This window comes from Fringilla coelebs, assembly GCF_963513975.1.
Source record: "Fringilla coelebs genome assembly, chromosome: 1".
Taxonomy (NCBI): Eukaryota; Metazoa; Chordata; class Aves; order Passeriformes; family Fringillidae; genus Fringilla; species Fringilla coelebs.
This window is the reverse complement of record NC_140028.1, coordinates 56818658-56839459: the sequence shown is the minus strand read 5'-3', so window position 1 is coordinate 56839459 and position 20802 is coordinate 56818658. Positions and strand designations below refer to the sequence as shown.

Genomic DNA, 20802 nt, shown 5'->3' with positions numbered 1-20802 from the left:
CCCAGAAAAAACTGATATTGACATTCTTAATTACAACTAAGATGAGGCATGGGCAAATATGATTTATTGAGGAAGAATCAGAAAAATTTTTATTCGAAAATTCTTAGGGTTTACTAACTTATTCCAGTTTTCTGAATGAGTCAATAAACTGACTCTGCTAGATGAGAGGTCGAGGCAGGCTTCTAAATGTCATTTAATAAAGATCCTCTACAATGACTCTTAGAGAAACTTAGCTGACATTAAAAAAAGGCCCTTACATATAGGAATACCTAGTTACTAAATTAGGAAAAAATAAGTGAGAAGGGAAAGAAGAGAGGGATAATTGAGCAGTTTCCATGGTGTTGGAAGATCCTGTCAGTGATGGTGTGAAAAAAGAGGGAACTGAATTAATTTTCTGTTTCAGTATCATGGAAATGTAAAAGTAGATGTAAAGAAAACAGTGTAAATGTTTTACTAACGTGCAGCTAAATTAATGATTTCTCATGGCAGGGCATGGTGGATGTTAAAAATTAACATTTGCTTCAAAATAATTTATAAAAAGTACCAGAAAAGTATTCAGTAAGAAGAATTAGAGTTGAAAAACACTAATCTCATTCTGGAAACTGCTAAGGCATGAGTTGGTAAGAGCCCATGACACTTGTCTGAGACGCTATTCCTGTGCTGCTCTTAGTAAGCATTCTGTACATACCCATTTTTGGTCAATGTCAGAAATAAGATATAGGGCTAGATGAACTTATCTTCTGAAGGCATGTAAATACTCTCATTCTAGTCTGCAAAAATAAAAAAGGGAACTGGCTTTTTTAAAGCAAGCTTTCCCAACTGACTGGAAAAAACAGGGAGGGAGGTGGTGCAATAGAGTTGGGAAACTGCAGAACAATATTAAATATGTATTCTTAATTGAAATAAAAATATTTTTCTAAAAAATAAAGAATAAATATAGAATAGCTAATTATACACATGCATTAAAAAACTTATAGCTTTTCTGGTTTCCATTATCACAATAAAATGTGTAATTTAAAAATATTTATAAGAGCTTTGAAAAATGTATCATTACAATTTCCAGGCTCATTCAAGAAGTTAGAAAATGAGTGATAAAATAATAAAATTAAATGAAAAATTTGAAGCATATTAATGCTCTTAAAGTTATACCACTAGTCAGATGCAAATGAGGGATTAATTTTTAAATCTGTTCTTGAACTTTCAGCTTTTCTTGTCAGGAATTCTGAATTTAAAATCCTTGAAACTGGAAACAAATTGGTGAGAGAAGCACAGTGCTGAGTGTTCTTTCAAAACAGTTTGTAATCCAGTAGTTTTTTCCCTGTCTTTTATTAAATATCAGCATACTTAGCTAGAGGAAACATATCTGTAAAGCTCTATTTTTATTAGTTTTAGCTCTACAATTTAGACAATTTTCTAAGGAATTGAAATGAGCATTTCACCAGAAAGTAATTAGAAAACAAACATATAATAACAACATTACTCCATGTTGTAATTCTGACAAAATATATTGTGTTTTAGAAATCTATTAAGGGAGCAAATCGTGCAGCCTGTACTGTTCTATCATTGCAACAACCAGCCCCAGTGGTTTTTGTTGAAACAAATCTATTTCTCCACTGGATGAACAGTGCTAGATGAATATCAAAGGGTTTAACAATATTACCATAATTACATCTCTTCTTGAGTTTTGTTCTGCTGAAGAACAAATAAATAGAACTCAGTCTAAGAGATCTGTGACACAAAACCAGGACTGAAACACATGGCAATTAAAATATCCCCTGAGCATTTAAATTCCTCTCTTATCATGCAGGCAAATCATAAAACTCCTCCTCTGTACTGTGGTGCCTTCTCAAAATGCGTTTGGCACTCCCCAGGCATTCAAAGTGCGCAGACAGATCACTCTCCACACTCTGAATGTGCTCACTGTTGACAAGGAAGCAGTTTCCAGCTCCTTTTATATTTGGCCCTGCTCACACCCCTAATTCAGCACGGCAGAAGTTGGTAAACAGAGCAGAGCAGCAAAAGCTAACATAAACATGGCAAAACATAAACACAGGAGTGAAGATTTTTCCTGCTCCTGTGGCCCTTAATCCACATTGGGGCCATCCCAAAAGCTGTCAATGCTCCAGCCATATCCACTCTCTCAGGGCTTAGAGCAAGGACTGTCAATATCTGAAGCAGAACTTCCCACATGGTTTCCTTTAGAAAGAATTAATGTGCACAAAATCACTCCGAATTAAAGCAATACCAGTTCAAGCAGGGATGAGGAAAGAATTTGCCTTAAAGCCACAATATGTCTTTTAACCAAAATGTGAAGGTATGTTTATGCAGCTGTAGCAGTTTTCATCTTATCTTGCTCCATTTATTTTTCCTGACTACTTCTTAAATTTGATTTCTCAACTGTACTTGCACAAACTGTTTTAATTAATAACTTGTGATACATTTCTGGGCAGCTCAGAGTAATAAGGCTGTCTCTCATCAAAAGTGTGCTACTGCAGTGGTCTAGCCTTTATTAAAAAATAAATCTGGAAATGAGTACAGTTGTGTTATAAAATCTTCTTTAGAGATGTGCAGAGACACAGGATTTTCCTTTTGGAATTTTTGTTAATTTGATTTTTCTAGACCTTAAAAAAAAAGGGAATGTTTGAAATTTGATTTCTTGCTGAATTAAAAAAATAGATTTAGGGAGCAGCAATTTAGTCTTATAGCTTTTATTAGTTTTGTTTTGGTTTTTTTAGTTAAAGTAAGGAAGATTGTCGTTCACATTGTACCTGTTCCCACACCAAAACTTTGTATCCATAAAAATGAGAGTTTACACAGTGATACTGTTAGGAAGACTTTATAGCTGCAGCAGACGAATTATTTTCTGCATATAAGAAAACCATCATTAAATACCTCATATAATTAGGAAGAAGAAATACCCCTTTCACTTCTAAGGGACGAAAGGAAAGGGTCTAAGGAAGAGGAGACTGGATAATGTTTGATATTTTAAAAATACAAGGAAAACCAACCTCATTGAAGTTGCACCATTAAAAGTAAATTTTGCTGTGAAATGTGAGGGAACATACCCACCTCTGACACTATGATGGGATCACCTTGGCTGAATTCCAGATGCCCACCCAGCTGCTCTCTCACACCTTTCCTCTACAGGACAGGAGTGGAAAGGAAGAGTGAAGGTTTCATGTTTCATGGATTGAGATAAATTTGCCTCACAAAAATAGACTTGACTAGGGAATAATTAAATACATTACCCATTAAAAATAGGGTAAAATGGTCAAAAACAAAAACAAAAAAACTAAAATCATCTTCCTTCCTTCTCACCCTTCCTCTCAGGCTCAACATCACTTCCTTACTCATTTTCTCCACTACCTCTTCTGTCTATGCACGGAAGGGGAATGTCAGGACACAGCTGCTCTCTGCTTCTCTTTCCTCTTCATTCATGTGTTCCCCTGTATCAGAGTGAGGGGTGCCACTCCCATGGGATACAATCCTTCACAAACTGCTCAAGCATAGCTTCTTCCTGCAGGCCACACTTCTTCAAGGACTGGTTGAGGATGGGAGCTTTCTGTGCAGTAAGAGCCACTTGGAGCTGCTTGTGTCTGGGGGATCTCCTAAGCTCTTCTCACAAAGCCCATGGATATACGGATTTTTTTGCTAACAGCATGATAACCAAATATTACAGACAGAAATCAAACTTAGAATAAAAATTATTTCATGCATCCACAAGCTCCACAGTTCAATATTCAAGTCCACTGCAAAACGTATTCCATTAATTTTTCACAGCCAGCTATTTACCATAATCATTAGAGATAATACAAAAGAATGGTGAATATCCCTCAAAGTTGATTTATACATGTGTTTCAAGGTCATATTAACAGATGAAAGAGAAAATATTTTTCCATAAACATCCTGTTTTGGGTATTGATTTATACCATCAACAAGGTGGTTTTTTTTCATGCTATCTCTTCTTAGATGAACCAGTTAGACCCATTTAATATTTTTTACCATGATATCAGTCAAATAATACATCTGTTAATTTAAATGGTATTTTCCATTTCAGGAAGTACAATCAATAAAACTGCCCAGCAACAATGTCTGATCCCAATTGTTTCATCAATTCTGCTCATCTTCTACAACAGAACTTAACCTTTCAAAAACTGCATGGGGAAACATTTTAAACCAACATACTGCCAGCTAACAATAATATTAAGGACTCACGCTTTTTGAAAGACATAGTTAATATTACATTTTATATTCAGAACTTCAATCTATGTGGTTTACCACTATGAGTGGCAAGAGATTGCATAAATTCTGTGTCCTGTGGAGGTATGTATACATATTAAGGAGCAAGATAACTGTCAGCATGAAACTGTTTAGACAAGGATATAAGGATTTAATTTCTGTGTATTGATACCATGTTTTTAATACTACTAAAACCATTACTAAATAAAAAAAATGTTGCCATTGTTTGCTTATATCCTCTACAAGTACAAATCTGCCATATATCAATTAATAACACTGAATATTGTTTTAAATAACTACAATGGATGATCCAAATAATCTCACAAATAGAGGTTTTAGAAAAAATGTAGGATAATAGGCGACTGTATTTTGCTTTGAGATTCACTCTAAAAAAAATTAGCTGTATGTCTTGAGCCTACTTGCTAAATAAAGCCATAATCGTACACATAAAGATGCACAAAGACCTTTAAATAGGTGTAGTGTCAACTTTTGCTGACCTAGACATCTACCCATCACCCACATTACAGCAGCCATTTTATTTTTACTACTTTAACCCTGCTTATAATTTTATTTTATTTGAATTTGAAGCTACGATCCCAGAAATAAAAGGGTCTTGAACCAGAAGTCAAACCAATTGTTTTCAGGTTATTTATAGTATTAGAGAAAATCAGAAATAGTCTCAGAATTTAGCAAGGTTCAACAGTGACATTAGAATGTGTCTACAAAGGAGTAGACAGGTTCCATCTAAATTGAGTTAGGCTGGAATCCTTGAAAAAGGATCTCTTTCCTGTCTTAACACCTGCTTTGCATTTAATAGCAGCAGCAAGGTTAATTTTCTCATTAAGGATTTGCCACAGCACTTTAATCCTGTGGCTCTTTAATTTTACGCAGGTTGCCAATGGGTGTTTGGTGTCACAGAAAACCATTTTTGGAGGGACCACTTGCTCTCTGCAGCCAGAGGCCAGGAGCCCTGGACACACTGAGAAGAATGCTTAGGGTACTGTGGCAGCTCTGGCAAGGAGATCTGCCTGCAAACACTGCTGAAGACTGTGAGACACCTCAGCCTTGGGGATGATGCAGGGCATGGTTCCCAGCCTAAATGGAGGAACACATCATGTGCTCAGTTCACAGCTCTGGAGGGAAAATGCTCCCATCAAGGTCTTGCTGTGTCCCTCTGAGGCTGGGGCAGGCAGGGGCAATATCCTTGCCTGTAGGTGGGATCAAGAAGTTCTGTTGTTAAGCTGAAAGAAGGGGACAACAAGAACCTTGTGAAATTTAGCAGTGACGAAGTCCTACACCTGGGAAGGAAGAGTCCCTTGCAATGACATGGTGATGTTTTTTCCAAAGGAGCTGTTGCTTAGAGACTGGCTGGGCAATCAGTCTGCTGGTGGTGTTGGTCCCCTCTTCACCACTTTTTCTTTTTTTTCCCTTCTTTTCCCTTTTCCCCCTTCCCAGTTATTAATCAGTCTTTATTTCAATTCACGAGTTTGGTTTTTTTTTCACAATTTTTCCTCTCCAATTCTGTCCCCCAAGCTGGGGAGTAAATGCTGGGGAGTAAATGAGTCTGGGTGGGAGCTCAGCTGCCAGCTGGGGTCATGCCATCACAAACCCACTGCTCAGAGTAGGTCATGCAGACCTGGATGGTTTTGAGACCTCACTAGACAGAACCTTGAGTAGCTCAGTCTGACTTCGGAGCTGGTCTTGCTTTGAGCAGGAGGTAGGACTGAAGATCTCATGAGGTCCATTCCAGTCTGACTTGTCCTGTGATTCCATGTTTTGCAGTTGTTGTAAATCAAATGTAAGCGTGCTTTACTAGCAAAGAGAGCTGATACTAACAGAGTTGATCACAGATATCTAACAGTCTATGCAATTAACTGGCTTTTAAAAGAAAACCAAACACATAAACAAGCCAGCACAGACATTTAAGCAAAAGAGATTTGAAATATAGTAATATGCCTAAGCATATGAGCTTCTTTCTGGCCACATCTCCAACCTCAAGTTACTTGCATTACAAATAAATCAAGAAAATACTGATGTGATATGGTATGATGTGATATGTATATGTTATCATAAAATAAATAGCAGTGAAGTTAAAACTAACTGTAACTGTTAAAACTTGTGTGTTATGTAAAATATATTAGAAAGTAGGCTTATATGCATGAGCTTCCATTTGCTATTACTAAGTAATGATGGAAACATTTAACAGCAGACATCAAGTACAAAACTTCTCTCCCAGTCTTTCCCAAGAGAAATTACCTAGTTACTAAACCCTAAATCTAGTTACTTAGAATATTCAACAGCAAATGCACATAAATTAGATTAAATTATTTTTTATTTAGGCAAATTTTAAAAAAGTTACTGTTTCTCACTACACACTTCATAGCATTAGATATGTACATTTACTGCTTGATTGTGGGTTTGGGGGCCTTTTTGCTTTCTCTTTTTTGAACTTTCAGAGTCTCAATGGAAGTGGGAGCCTTCTGGATTACTATTTAGTTTTCAGCATAGAAAACCAGTAAATAAGGGAAATATGCTCAGCTAAGGGTCTTTGAATAAATTATTAAGTCATTTTTAGCAGGACAATAAATGAACAGATCTTTGGAGGCACAAAAAAAATAAGGAATAGGAGCTTTCAGTTCTCCCTCTCCTAAGAAGAGATTTGATGTTAAACAAGACAGGGAAATGATTTGTCTCACAGTTATTTTTTTGCTTTGACCTTCATCAGGACTCTGTAGCTTGCAAAGCTTTCCTAATCTCTTCTGTTCCTCCCTTCCTCTCCACTTTTGCTTCCTAGTCTTGTTATACTTATCATTTCTCCCTTCACCTTTTAAAAACGAACTGAAAATATTTTCTGTTTCTGTACCCTACAGAAATTCTAAGCCACTGAGGTCCAATTGCTCAAGTCTGGGATGCAGTAAGGGCTGCTTTGCCTTTTATAATCTTTGTTTTATGGACACTTTTTGACATTTTGAAATAATAATTTGGGTGTGAATGCTCCTCAAATAATCCAACTCAGTAATACTACTCAACTAAGTAAAAATAAGCTGATTTTTAAACAAAAGCCTACTTTGTGCATTTTAATGATCACAACTCCATTTAGTTAGTGTTGCTTTATTTTTTTTTTCCATCTCCAGAAGTTCCTGAATTTATTTTACCTGCATTTTGAGTTTTCTGGTCTCTTCTTCCAAACTTTGTTTTTCTGCTCCTAGTAGCTCTCTCTTTCCCCATTCAGAGGCATTCTCACACTGCATTCTTTCCATCTGGTAAGGTTGAGAGCAGGAGTAAGAATAACCAAAAAAGAAAAAAAAAGAAAGAGGAAACAACTGATCAAAACCCCCTGGTTTTCACTGGGTGAGGCTAATGGCTTCATCTCAGAGCAGCATCGGCACTTTAGAAATCAGCCCAAGGTGTAAGTTTTCCATGTGTCATAAACTTAAATATTTTAATTTGAAAATAATCAAGACAGTCAATTTTTCATCAAATGTACCTTCAAAAAAGTAAAGCATAGATACTTCTTTGTACAGTATGTGGCAACAAAAGCCTATTATTTTCCTGCTATTTCTGGAAAAATAGTATTAAAATAATAATAAAATATTTTAAATGAAACTGAGACTGATTTTGGCTTGACAGTGCCAAAGTTCACTTTTTTATTCTCCAAAAGATAAAAATCAGTATGTTTTTATTCTGTTTACAATTTAGAAGGATTGCAATAAATGTTTATTAAGCAGAAGAGATTCTAAAGTATACCTTCAGTACTACATACATTTATCCTCATAATCAGAGAAAAGATTTTTAAGTTTTCATGTTAATCTCTTTCTTGTGCTCATGATTAACAGTCTTAACTGAAATATTATCTTTTATGGCCAATGCTGTATCCTTATTTTAGGATAACTTAATGAATTTTCTCATCAAATCCTTATATAGGACAAATTAAATATATCAATAAAAAGACACATTACTAAGTCGCATGGAGTAATTATCAAAGGACTGATTTATTCTTCAGAGACAACTACATAGAGGTTTTTGTCAAGGTGCATTAAATACTTCTCATACTTCAAATGAAAAAATTGTAAAGGGAATTTATGTTAATAACACAAACCAGGTACTTATCAGGTACTAATGGAAATTTATCAGAAGATTATTATCAACAAGTACTTACTGTTAACAAGTTATTATTAACTGGTTCTTAGCAGGAGATTAAAAGAGATTACCATAGATTAAAAACTGTGAAAATAAAACGTTCCACTTCTTTTAATTGAGGTGAAAAAAAAGAAGAGAATTGCTAATATATTTTTAAAAAGATCAAACTTTTAAGAGCTTTTTACAATTTTCAGTTCTTTGAGAACTAAAATCGATGGTTTGATAAAAATGGTGACTGAAAACATTGTGAGACATTTATTGAAGAAACAGGATATCTGTGCCAACAAGGCTTTAGAAGGAACTATGGAGGTGTGGTTTTTCAGTTCTCTTGGTTACTTTTATTCTAAAATCAATTTCTGGCAAATAATGAAAAAGTACTGAATATAGAGCAAAGAGAATGAGCTGTTACAGCATAAAAGGAACATCATTCTGATCCTGTGAATAGTGACAATTTTATTCTCTAGCTAAATCAAATGGAAACTTGTCTGTTCCCACCTTATTTCTGAGTAAATAAAAACAGTTAGAAACAAAATAAAGTTGAAGAAGCTCATTCAGATTATCAGAAGACCCTAAAAGTGATTGTTTCACTCTTCTCTGTATTGGTGCTGCCTCGCCTCGAGCACTGTCTGCAGTTTTGGGCACAGGTTATCAAAATATTTGAGTGGGTCCAGAGTGATAGACTACAAATTGCTAACTCCAACACACAACACATGCTCTCATGTTCCCAATGAAGTCTTTAAAATCTATCCACTGAATTTCTGTACAATAGTTGGAAATTAAGGAATCACATACAACAGCAAATATTATTTCTTCCCCACCAAAGTTATGCCAGTTGTTTGAGTACTTTCTACTGGACTACAATCACAAGCCCCATATTCTTTCCTAAATAAATAAGCAGGCATATTTATTATTACAAGTATCCCTGAAAGTTCCAGAACAATTCCCGTTCCAGAACATGAGAAACCCTATCTTCTTGCAAAGCACCTGCCAAAATACACAGCTGAAATTCTATGCCTGAAAGTTCACTTTTTCACAGCGTTGACACTAATCAATACAAATTCATTTTTGTCAGACATCAAATAGAGAGAAATCACAAAACCATCCAGGGTTGAATTTCATCAAGAAATTAAGCAGAAGAGGACTATCACATGAAGATCTGATGTCAAAGATAAATTTATTTACCTATGTCTGTAAAATTTCAATTCATTGCAGCCAAGATGCTATTATGATAAATTTACATATTTATGAGTCTTGATTTCAGTTGGGATAGGTGTTCATTTTCTTCCTAGTAGTGGGTGCAGTGCTATGTTCTGAATGTATGAGAATAATGTTGATAATAAAGGGAAATTATCACTGTTACTGAGCAGTGCTTACATGAAGTCAAGGCATTTTCAGCTTCTTATACTGCCCTGCAAGCAAGGAGGCTCAGGCTGCACAAGAAGCTGGGAGTGGACAGCTAATCCAAAGCAACCACAGGGATATTCCATTCTATACAATGCCCTTGGGTGAAACTCCAAATTCTGATTTATAAAGAAAAGTGAAAGCTTAAGAAAAACTTTGTGATATGAAAAAACCTTGAGATCTTTAATTTTCCCTTAAAATGGGAATATTTTCTCTCCATAAAATATCTGTGCAGACTGGCACTGAATTTTACTTTTTAATAGGAAGACCAGAATAATGATGGAAGCATAGAATGAGGTCAAGGTAGTGTCAATGAAGTGGATAATTGCAAAGGTGAATGGTGGAAATGAAGTACAGTGTACTGACCTTTTGAAACTGGATAATTACATCTTAGAGCTAACTTACACCATTTTATGAATAACATGAAAGGCAGACCCCTGAAAAAACCAGACACAGAAAAAGGAACTCCACCTTGTACAGTTCATAAGCAGGAAAATCTTAATGCTCCTGTTTAGTTTAAGGCAATATAACAGTGGCTGAGGTTCCAAAGTTTTTATTGAAACAAGATTTTTCTCCTTCCCCTTAGTTAAGCAAATGTAGATTAGGATGAAGGGCAACAATTAAGGTGCAACAAATGCAGAAAGAAAGATGATGAAGATGAAATCAAGCAGTCAACATGATTTCAGACAGTAAACAGAAGAAATTCCAAGCACCCTTCAGCTTTTTTTTCTTTAATGCAAAGATTTGTTAGCTTTCTGTAAAACTTGGAAAAGGTCAGAAAGTGTATTTAGAGAACTATGATCTTCAGCTTTTTAAAAGAAGTTTTTAAAATAGAGTTGGACAGAACACAAGCATTATGTTAAAAAAACCTTGTAGTTTTGATCTGATCTGACTTGACAATGATGTCAGAAATAAAAAACTGCCAATCCAACCAGAAATTCTCCCTGTAAAAATTTTCCTCTACAAAACTGTCATTTTCTTTACCAAAAGAAAATGTGAAATATTATCTACATATCTCAAAGAAAAGCTGATTTGACTGAGAATAGTTTTGGTTTTTTTTTTCAATTTCCAATCTGAATCTTACACAACCACAGCAAATCAATAGCTTCTAATGCTATCTGTCTTTATACTCAGAGCCTACAGGCAAGCTGAATGAGGCCTGCAGACTTGTGACCCAGAGAGGGAAGAATTCCTGTTTAAAATAGCGACCTTGGGCAGCCTCACTCAAGTACAAATGTAAAACATCTGCTTCAGTTTGTGCAGATCAAAAATTAAAATTTAAAATCAATATGATTTTTTGCCCTCAAAATGACAATGCAGGGTTTTTTTTCATGTTGCAAAGCAAGATAAATGAACACGTATTTTCAGGATTCTTGATATCCTCTCTATTGTGCATGGAGGTAATTTCCATTCATCTATGCTACAAATTATTCTACAGAATTTAAGCAAGAGGTATATTACACTGAAAATTTAATAAGCCACAGGTTGATTATGAATTAAGAACCATGACACCCTCCTAATAAAGAAAACCTATTGAAATAACCATAAATCTTCATAAAGTCACAAGTGAATTTGATTTCTTCCCCATAGTTACTCAGAAAACTCAGAGCAAGAAGCAAATTTTTCTTTTCTGTAACTCAGATACAAATATCGTCTCTCAAAAAATGTCATATCCCACAGTCTTTTCAGAGCCAAGAACTCAAAAATTGTGCAGCTTTACCAACCATCTTTCAAATTATTGCACATTGATAAGAAATGCAAGGACAGATAATCTGCCCTTTCACAGTGGTAATTTATGAGATGTCATCAGCTTCCAAAGTATGGAATGTGCTTCAGCTGCTAGAAGGAATGGCAAACATGCAGCTTCCTTAAATATGGCATCTAGGTAGATTGGATCAAATGAGCTGAAAGCAAGCTCTGCTTAAAGATCAAGCAAACATCAAGAAAAAGCATCACATTCCTTCACTGAATTCATTGTGAAACATCATTGCAATTTGTAACATAGTTGTACACGGTCTGAAGATATTTTATCAGCGGTGTAAAAGTAATGGCATCAAATGCTTAAAGAGAGTCTCTCAGCACAAGTGGGAGAAAAATCTTCTGTGTAGTAGGATCAGGAAAAAACTCATACATCCAGAAGCATCTTCAAAGAGATACACAAGAGAAAAAAATAGTTACATTGATGAATCTGGTTCTAGTACATCATTTCCAGTTTTAGTTCAGCTGTATCTACAGAACTTGGACCATGGTTCGACTCCACTGCTCACCTCCCTTTGAGAAAGGTGTAAGAGGAAGATGGATTTCACAAAGCAAGACAATCATGTGCAACTGGATAGAAAACAATTCCAAGAATCTTTGTTACTTGCAAAGTAAACTCTATTTTTTGGGGGTATAGGGGAGGAAGTCTGTTGGTTTTTTTTGTTTGTTTTTAAAAATTATTTTCTATCTTTTTTTTTATTTTGAGATTTCTACAGCTAGAAGTCTGTAAGAACATGAGGAAAATTGCCAAAGCTCCTAAGATCTTAAAGAAAACTCATCAAGTTTCCTGCTTCCAAGATCAGGACTGATGTATGCAGGTGTGATGTTTGTTGGCAAGCAAAATTATTACTTAGCATGTGTGACACTGGGCAGTTTTGCAATGATTATTTCCAGTATGTCTGACATTTTCTAGAATTCTTTTCTTTTTTCACCTAAAAGGTGCAATCAAAGACTACCAGAACCCATAGCACTCCTTCCACAGGAAAGGGAAGACAAATGTTAGCTACCATTTTTATTTGACAAATGCTTCAATACAGAAAAAAAAATTTATTCTTTTTTTTTCCCTATTGTATGCAAGTCTGCCAAGAACACCATTTAGTCCATCAGCCACTATACTGAAAGCTTGATAAATTTTATTGTCCCTCACAATATCTTGAGACACCAAGCCCTGCAAGAAATAGAACTTTTTAATGACTGCTTATATTGATAGCAAAGCCTAGCACCAGCATATTTAGTAATCAAATATTTCTTCCTCCTGGTTCTACTGAAATTCTTAAGTCTGCTGCAAGCTGATATCATTGCATTATGCTGACATTAAATGGAAAGTTGCTGATTTACTAGTATTTTTTTTTCCTTTCCCCTGTCTACACACAGAGAAAACTCTTTTGTGTGTATGACTAGTTTAGAAGTGATTTATGCAGGAATAGAAGTTGTCCTTAGATATATAAAAATATTTAATCACGAAACTTTACAACAATCAGAAATAATATATGAAGAGAGGCGTGAATAAGTTCAAGAATAGAAACATGGTCAGGTGGAGAAAATTACCTTTGATCTTACAGATCTTTCTTTCCATCTGAATCTGGCACTGCTTCCATCAGTTTCTTGTGAGTTCAATTTCAAATGGACTGTGCATTACATTAAAATTAACACCTCCTGTTCAAGAGAATCTACTATTCTTTCAAGGAAAACAAATTTTCTATCAACGTCTATCACAGAAAATTATATGTCTATCTAAAATTCTACTTTCACCAATTATTTGTAAATAATTGAACACTTCAGAGGAACTACCTTTACCTTTCTAAACATTTGAGATCAATAAAGAGAATACCAATACATCATGCACTCATTTCTACTTTAAATGCATTAAGGATTTTTGCATTTGTATCTCATTTAAAACAAGAAATACATTTTTCGTGTGGAGAAACTAAACAAGATGACTAAACAAATACTGGAAGTTTCTTTCAGTGTCACCAAATGGATAAGGGAGAAAGACCAGAGTGGGCCATCTAGGCCAACATCCTTGCTCAAGCAGGGTATGTTAACCTTCCTCATTGTAATCCCAATTCATAATAACATTGAGCCTAGAGCAATGTCCAAACAATCAGTGCCTACCAAGCTGCACAGTGCTTTATTTAGCTTTATTTGGCTTTATTTGGCTTTATTTAGCCAACATTTTCATGCGTCAAAAACAATTTTGAAAATTATGTAGGAAAAATTTAAAACTAGAATGGACTGTTATAATGAAGATATAAAAACACATGCTATAAATAAAGAATCTGATATCTGATTTATAAGATGTAAGGACAATTTTGTCAAGTAGACATTCTTGTAGGCTTGCCAGAAAAGCATGAATGCTTGCATGAGTATTTAAAAGCAAATAAGAGTGTGATTATTTTTTCTGATACATTTTGTGCTGTTCTATTCTCAGTGCTCTACTGATATATAAACCAAAGGTTAAACCATTTGTAGGCTGTCTTGGAAACTAAGGGACTTTCACCCATTGTTTAAAACAAGCAAATACAAAAATGCTGGGTTTTTTAATTAAAGCCAGGCAATGTATTAAACATATCCACATGCCCTGATCAGCCAAATCACTAATGAACATGAAAAATGAACCATATACTTATTATCTTGCAGAGCTAAATTAAACAATCTGTAGTTCAAAGTGTAAAACCTCCATACATATAGTCTATCACATCAGTCCATACAAATACCTGTTAGTTTTGCTATGAGTAAAGTGTGTTTCAGCTGAGAGAAACACAGAAAAAAAAAATCCTTCATTTTTCACTGCAAAATGTACACTTGATGTACTTGATGAAAAGTAATGCATCTTCTATATGCAAATTTAATTTGTGAAAACAGTAAAAATAATAAAAACTAAACATCAACATCTTAACCTACCTTTCAAGTTAAAACAGAGTATAAGCCTCATCTCAGTATTTATTATTGATGCAGCTTTGTCTCATATTTGCTAATATAAATATATCAATATTTTACCACCATTTCTGGTTGGGAAGTCCTCATATTGTCCAAAAGATAAAAGGTCATATATTTGCCTACCTCAAAATAAAATATTTGAGTAAGAACCATTCCTCAATTTTGTCAATTATATTGATATTGACTGAATTTCTAAGTAGCCTAGCTAAAATCCCTGTGAGTACATTCTCCAGGTTGAAGTTGAACGTGCTCAGTTTTAAGCCTTGTCCTGACTTTCCAGGCATCCTCTCAGACATCGCTGAGGAGCTCATGGGAACCCTCTCAGATACTTGTGAGTATCTGCTGCTGCATGAGGAGCCATTGAAGTAAGCACCCCTTCGCCACCAGAATCTTGTTTGCTGCACCTTAGACAGAAAAAATGTCCCTGAAAGAAAAATGGAAACCTGGATTTCTTAATTAGGAAAAAAAGATATGAAATCTATAATCTTCTCCTCCAAAATTTTGAAAAATTTGCCATAATAACTTTGCCTTTATAAGTGCCTTTTTTTTTTCTTTTTTTTTTTTTTGTCTTTTGGTTTAAGATTATCTCTCAGTTATAAATATCCTACCTATCAAGATACTGGGAATTTTCCAGAATTTCCCTGAAATTCTCCTCTCTTCCCCCATAAGATGAATGTGGTGAGAGCTATTTACCCACCAAAGAAAAATTAATTACAATTAAATTACCAATAATAAGTTTTCCATCAAATCATTCTTCCTTTAAAACATTTACTGTTGTTTAGAAACAAATACTCATGTTCTCTTATTTTCTATATACCCAAGCCATAGATAATTCCATGCAGACCTTATACCTGTATTATAATATTGGCAACAGTGGAGGGACTTTATTTTCCATCTCTGCCTGGGACTAAGACCCTCACCTCTAGCTCACACCCTCAGTACAGACCGCTTGGCTGCCCCAGGCACCCCAATTTTAGTCCCATTCCAACAGCACCTCTAAGCATTCTCTTTTACTCAACCCTAAGAGAAACATTTGTCTCTGTCTGGAGCAAAGAACCTCACCTCCAGAATTTCTGTCTGCATCTCTCACAACTTCTCCTGCTCTGTATTTCTCATTTTATCTGCTGTTCAGCTATAGTCCCCTCCTACTTCTATGGCTTTCTGTATTCCAAAAGTAATGCTCATGGTAAAAAATGTACCAACATCTACATCAAATGTAACTTAGCTGCACCAAAAAGATGCTTCAGTAGCTTACTTCAGTAATTTGACTCTACAAATTTAGTAAATGTCCTCTTTCACTATGGTCTTTCAGACCACCCAGAACCAGTTTTTTATTTGGGCTCCTTTCTAGTCTATTTCATACTAACAACTTCCAAAAGTTTCCTCAGTTTCTGGAAATTGCCTATGAGTCAAACACTTTTCACTCTTTCCTGTATAAATCTGACGAGAGCGGTTTTCAGAGTAATTCCGGACTGCAGAAGCAAAAGTTGAAGCATTGGTTCCAACATCATTTAATTAATATTTACTCATAACTTTAATGTTAGGCATCCTTTAAGCAGCCTTTGACTTGAAGGCTATTATTTTTTAATAATGAAAAACCAGTCAGATTCAAGTGGTTTCTGTACTTCCCATAATTAGAAACAGAGACTGAATCTAAAGTCATTTGAATGCACTGGGCATCTTTTTGCAGCATACCTTCTACTGCAGACTCTTCAAATTATCTTGTACTTCTTGTTGTTGCGTTTAGCAAAATATTGGTGCTTAGATAATCATGATCCTACATAAAAATGGCATGTACAAGATGCTGCTTGCTATATTTCTAAATGGAAATTATATTTGAGTTGGGACTAACACAACTAAATTATCAAACTACTTTTCCTTTTTTGACTAAAAATGAACATAGTAATAAGAGGTCTAACCAAGATTAATCTATACAAACATTATACAGTGGTTTAGGTGAATTTAAAATGTTCTCTAATCTCATTCAACAAAATAATTCACATTTCAGCTAATCCCTTGGAGAATACTGCTCAAAATTTATAAGGGACACATGCCAACCAAAACTCCCAGAGTTTGACGAGCCATCACTCATGTGGAGAGTGAGAATTCCAACGTACAAACAAATGACTATTTCCTTTTGCTACTATGCACGGTGAGGTCAAATTTTTAATCCAGGGAATAAACAAGTAAAAATTCCCATATTAACTAATAATCAACTGATCTAATAACTGTTCCTCAAGTCAATTAAAAATAAATTAAAAGTAAAAGAATAAAAAAACACTTTAATATTTATGTTTCACTAACAAACAAGGTAAAACTTGAGCTCTTGTAATTTACAATGAAGGGCTAGATTTGTTTACTTTACAAGCAGTAGCCTGCTTTTCTTACAGTTGATTTGATTATGAAACAACACAGAAGGGGTGGCAGTGGTAATAGAATAAACAAACTACATTAAAAATTCTAAGTAAATGGCAAAGATTGTTTTAGGCATAGAATTGCATTAATATTTTTCCTAATGTAATTTGAAATCTCAAAGGTCAGATGATTTTGGGCATTCTTAAGCCCAAAAAAATACAAAGCAAAGCAGGAACTTTCACCCCTTAATTTCCCTCACTGACATCTTAGTTTCATGATAGGGAGAGGATGGGGGAAGGACTCCTCACTCTGTGCTGAAAAGTTCAATTCCAGACATTCTGGTTTATATTTTAAAACAAGGTGAAATAGGCCCCTGCTGAGAATCTTTTTTTTTTTTTAATGACACCTGAAATTTCTTATTAAACTCTGTTGACTTCCTTTTTCATCCAGGTATTGTTGCCACGCTGAAGACTCCTGGTTTAAGAGGTTTTATGATCTCCATTTAGCTTACTTCTGTTACTAGTGTTCTTATCAGGGGGAGGGGACCATGTATGTATGTGGATTTTTGGTTGTTTTTCCTCGTCAACCCTAATACAACAAGCTTCTTCCCAGAATAGGGAATACAGACTAAGCCCTGGGAGACCTGACACTGACTAATGCAAAACCTCTTTTTAACAGCAAGATAAAAAATAGATTTGTATGCCTGTGAGTAGAAATACATGTACAGACCTTAATGGAAGCAAAAATGAGCTCCTATTCTATGGAAAGAAATGACCAGACCAATTAAATTTTCATTCTTAACTTTCCGAGCAATAACAATTTATATATCATTTACAGAAGATAATTTTTATATTTGGTATTTTTACAAATAAACAGCCTAGAAATTAATTTGCAGTCCAAACTATAAAAGCTTGCCTTCTGTTACTTCAAATAGTTATCTACTGCTGTGTGTTTATGTAGTAATTATTAGTAGTTAATTTAGGAACTAGAATACACCATAAGCCATTCTAATAAGTACTGTAAAAGGAAGATGACAGCCCTTCCTCAAAAAATACAGGGATTGGTCATAAGAAGATGAATGCAGACATGTAGAAAATCATCTGTGGAAGAAAGAGTAAATAGTGCAATGGGCAATATATGTATTTATTTTTTTATTTGTTGGCTTGTGAATTTTATTTGCTGTACAGAAGGTGAATAACTCTTTTGCTTACAACCAATTTCTTAGCCAGCTTTCCATCCTCACTTTATATTGTTGAATTCAGAAAAACATATAGCTAAATAAAGAACTGTATGGAAACATAAAAATCAATAATGGTCAGCGTGATTAGGAAGCATTCAGAGCAAGTTCTTATTGTGCTCAGTCTCAAGAAGTTCCTAAACTGTAAGGGTATTGCATGTTGCAGATCAGAGCACTCTTCAACCCAATTTTAATTGATAACACAAAACTATCAAATTAATAATAACAAAGATATAATAGGAATGCTAATTGATGGATTGGGAAATAAGATACTAACTAAACTTACAGTACATTTTCTAATGTAACTGCTAATGAATCATAACAAAAATACATCAAAATAACAGCAACAGTCAAAGCCTCTACATTTAACTTCGTTCACTTATCTTACAGATAAGGAGCGTTGACTTTTCAGATTAATGGTCAAGGGATTCTGGGAATAGGATGTTTTCTGTAACTGTAGGTCTCTACAAATAAATACATGTCTGGAATTTACTAATTACTGGATTACTGGAATACTAAATAGTGTGAAACCACACTAGAAATTGCAACCATTACTTTCCTGTAGGAAAAGCATCCATTCCAACATATTTGATTAAAATTTGGAAGTGTGATTTGATATAATGTGAAATATTCAAGAAAATCAAAATGGCATCAAGGTTCCTTGATGAGTACCAGATATGAGAGCAATGTTACTTAAAGCAGACATAACTTGCACTATATTACCTCAGATTCCAAAAGCTGCCATGTTCTCACTCTCATGCAGCGAGCTTTCTCCTTAAACATTAACAAACTATGCTAAAAAGGTTAGCTTAAACCAGTATTCAAGCTTGTTTTCTTTTCTGATCTGTAAGTTCAACGGGATTCAAGAAATAGAGATGACTTGTTCAAGGAAATTTAAAAGTGTTGTGCTGCTTAGAGTTCAAATAAATATAGCATAGGACGTTTCTCCATACAGCTCTCCTTTCAGAGTAAGAACCTTAAATATACAGCTTTAGTTGTTTGAAATCTAGATAAGCAATTACATAAAATAATTTCTGTAGAGCAGTGGTCTGGTGGAAAGCTCCTGTAGCAATGGCTCTACTGCTTACAGTTTACATGTCCTCTGTTTTAGCTGAGCCACACCCAAAGTAGAACATCATACTGATACTCTGAAGTTTCAAGTGTCCCTGAAGAATCTTTTGTGACAATTCCTAATCACCTGTTACCACTCAGTTTAGGAACTGATCAAAGGTTCATTGACACCAGCAGATTTCTCATTGACTCCAAGGTATCACTCATGCTGTTACTTGAAGAAATATGCAGTATTTCACCAATGTGAAAGTTTTGTTTCAAAATGGATGAAAATTATCTAAGGCTGTTTTTCCAATCAAGCCTCCTCCCAAATTAGATTGTTAATTTTAAAGTGGCACATTGCTATCCTTATCCAGGTAAGAGTAGAAAAAAAGAACTGAATCACTAAAAGCAAAATGCTTATATCTTTATTTAAATACCTTTAATGTCATCAATTTTCAACATTCTACCTGTCGTTACATTTAATTCTTCGGTGGTTTGTTACTGTTTTCAAGTAAATTCAGCCCTAGTAGATTTTATGCGGATGAATGTCAAGTAAGCCCACTAGCAGAAATATTTACTTTAACAACTAAATGAATGCTAAAATGTAATACCAAAAGGTAAATTCAGGACAGTTAAACATATGTTAAAAATTAGATATTAAAAAGCCTTTTTTTTTTTTTAACTATAAACTACAAAGAATTAATTTCTGATGTAGAGAGCCATATGGTGAACTGACCACATTAATATATTATTAAGAAGCAACTTTGTCATAATTTTGGGCCTTTCAATCTGAACTATGAAAAATTCTTCTAATGAAAGATGCAATCATAGAATCATACAGCAACCTGAATTCGAAGGAACCTTGAAGATCATCTAGATCCAACCCCCCTGCTCTGGGAAGGAGCACCGTGACTAATTCCTAGGACCAAGATTTCTTCATGTACACGAACACACACATACACACACATTTGTGAGTGTGTGCATTTGCACATTCCTCCCTTATCTTTTTCATTTCACCACCAAGCTGTACTTCCTGCCAGTGGCAGAACAGGCTAAACAAACCTCCTCAAATGGAGCCATTTAGGCATGTTGTTCCTTTCACAGAAAATCTGTGTGCAGAAATACGTTTCAGTATGCACGCACATGTTTCTTCTGAACATGCTTTGTCACAGAAATAGCTTTTCATCTCTCACTTGTCCTTAAATAAAAAATAACCAGTAAATAATCCTTGTCTTGCTTGGTGTTTTCAATGCAAATTGTGTAATGAAGACAGAGAAAATATTGGCAAGTATGATTCAATGGAGTTTAAATATCTTGTCAGAAGCCAGTATGAGCAAAAAAGTCAATATTGTAGGCTTATCCTGCACTGTAGGCTTATCCTGCACTTTCCAAATTAGATTTGTGGGAAAATAAACATCAAATGGAACCTTAATTTTATGCAGCATGACAAATTATACTTTATGCTGGACACTAAGAACATTAAGTATGTCATTTCCAGAGATAAAACTAAATATGAACGGGGACCTGATATATGAAAAGATCAGAAAGAACAGTTAACTCATTGCAAGAATTGCTGCTCAAGCAACAGTACAAAATTCTTTCCTTACTCTCTGACCATCTGTCAGTTATTGTAATTTACACAGGAACACTCAAAATTCTAGACCTAGTCTAAAAATAAT

At 34.8% G+C, this 20802-nt stretch overlaps 1 protein-coding gene across 1 annotated transcript in view; it reads right to left on the bottom strand.

Annotated features, from left to right (window-relative positions):
• The window catches only part of CCDC102B (coiled-coil domain containing 102B), a gene marked incomplete at both ends in the record, with an annotated part of 34444 nt that overhangs the window by 835 nt on the left and 12807 nt on the right, over positions 1-20802 (bottom strand). The window contains 2 exons of the mRNA XM_084209387.1: positions 3070-3141; positions 7395-7499. Of these exons, the coding sequence (XP_084065513.1) occupies positions 3070-3141; positions 7395-7499 (177 nt within the window). The remainder of the gene's footprint in view (positions 1-3069; positions 3142-7394; positions 7500-20802) is intronic.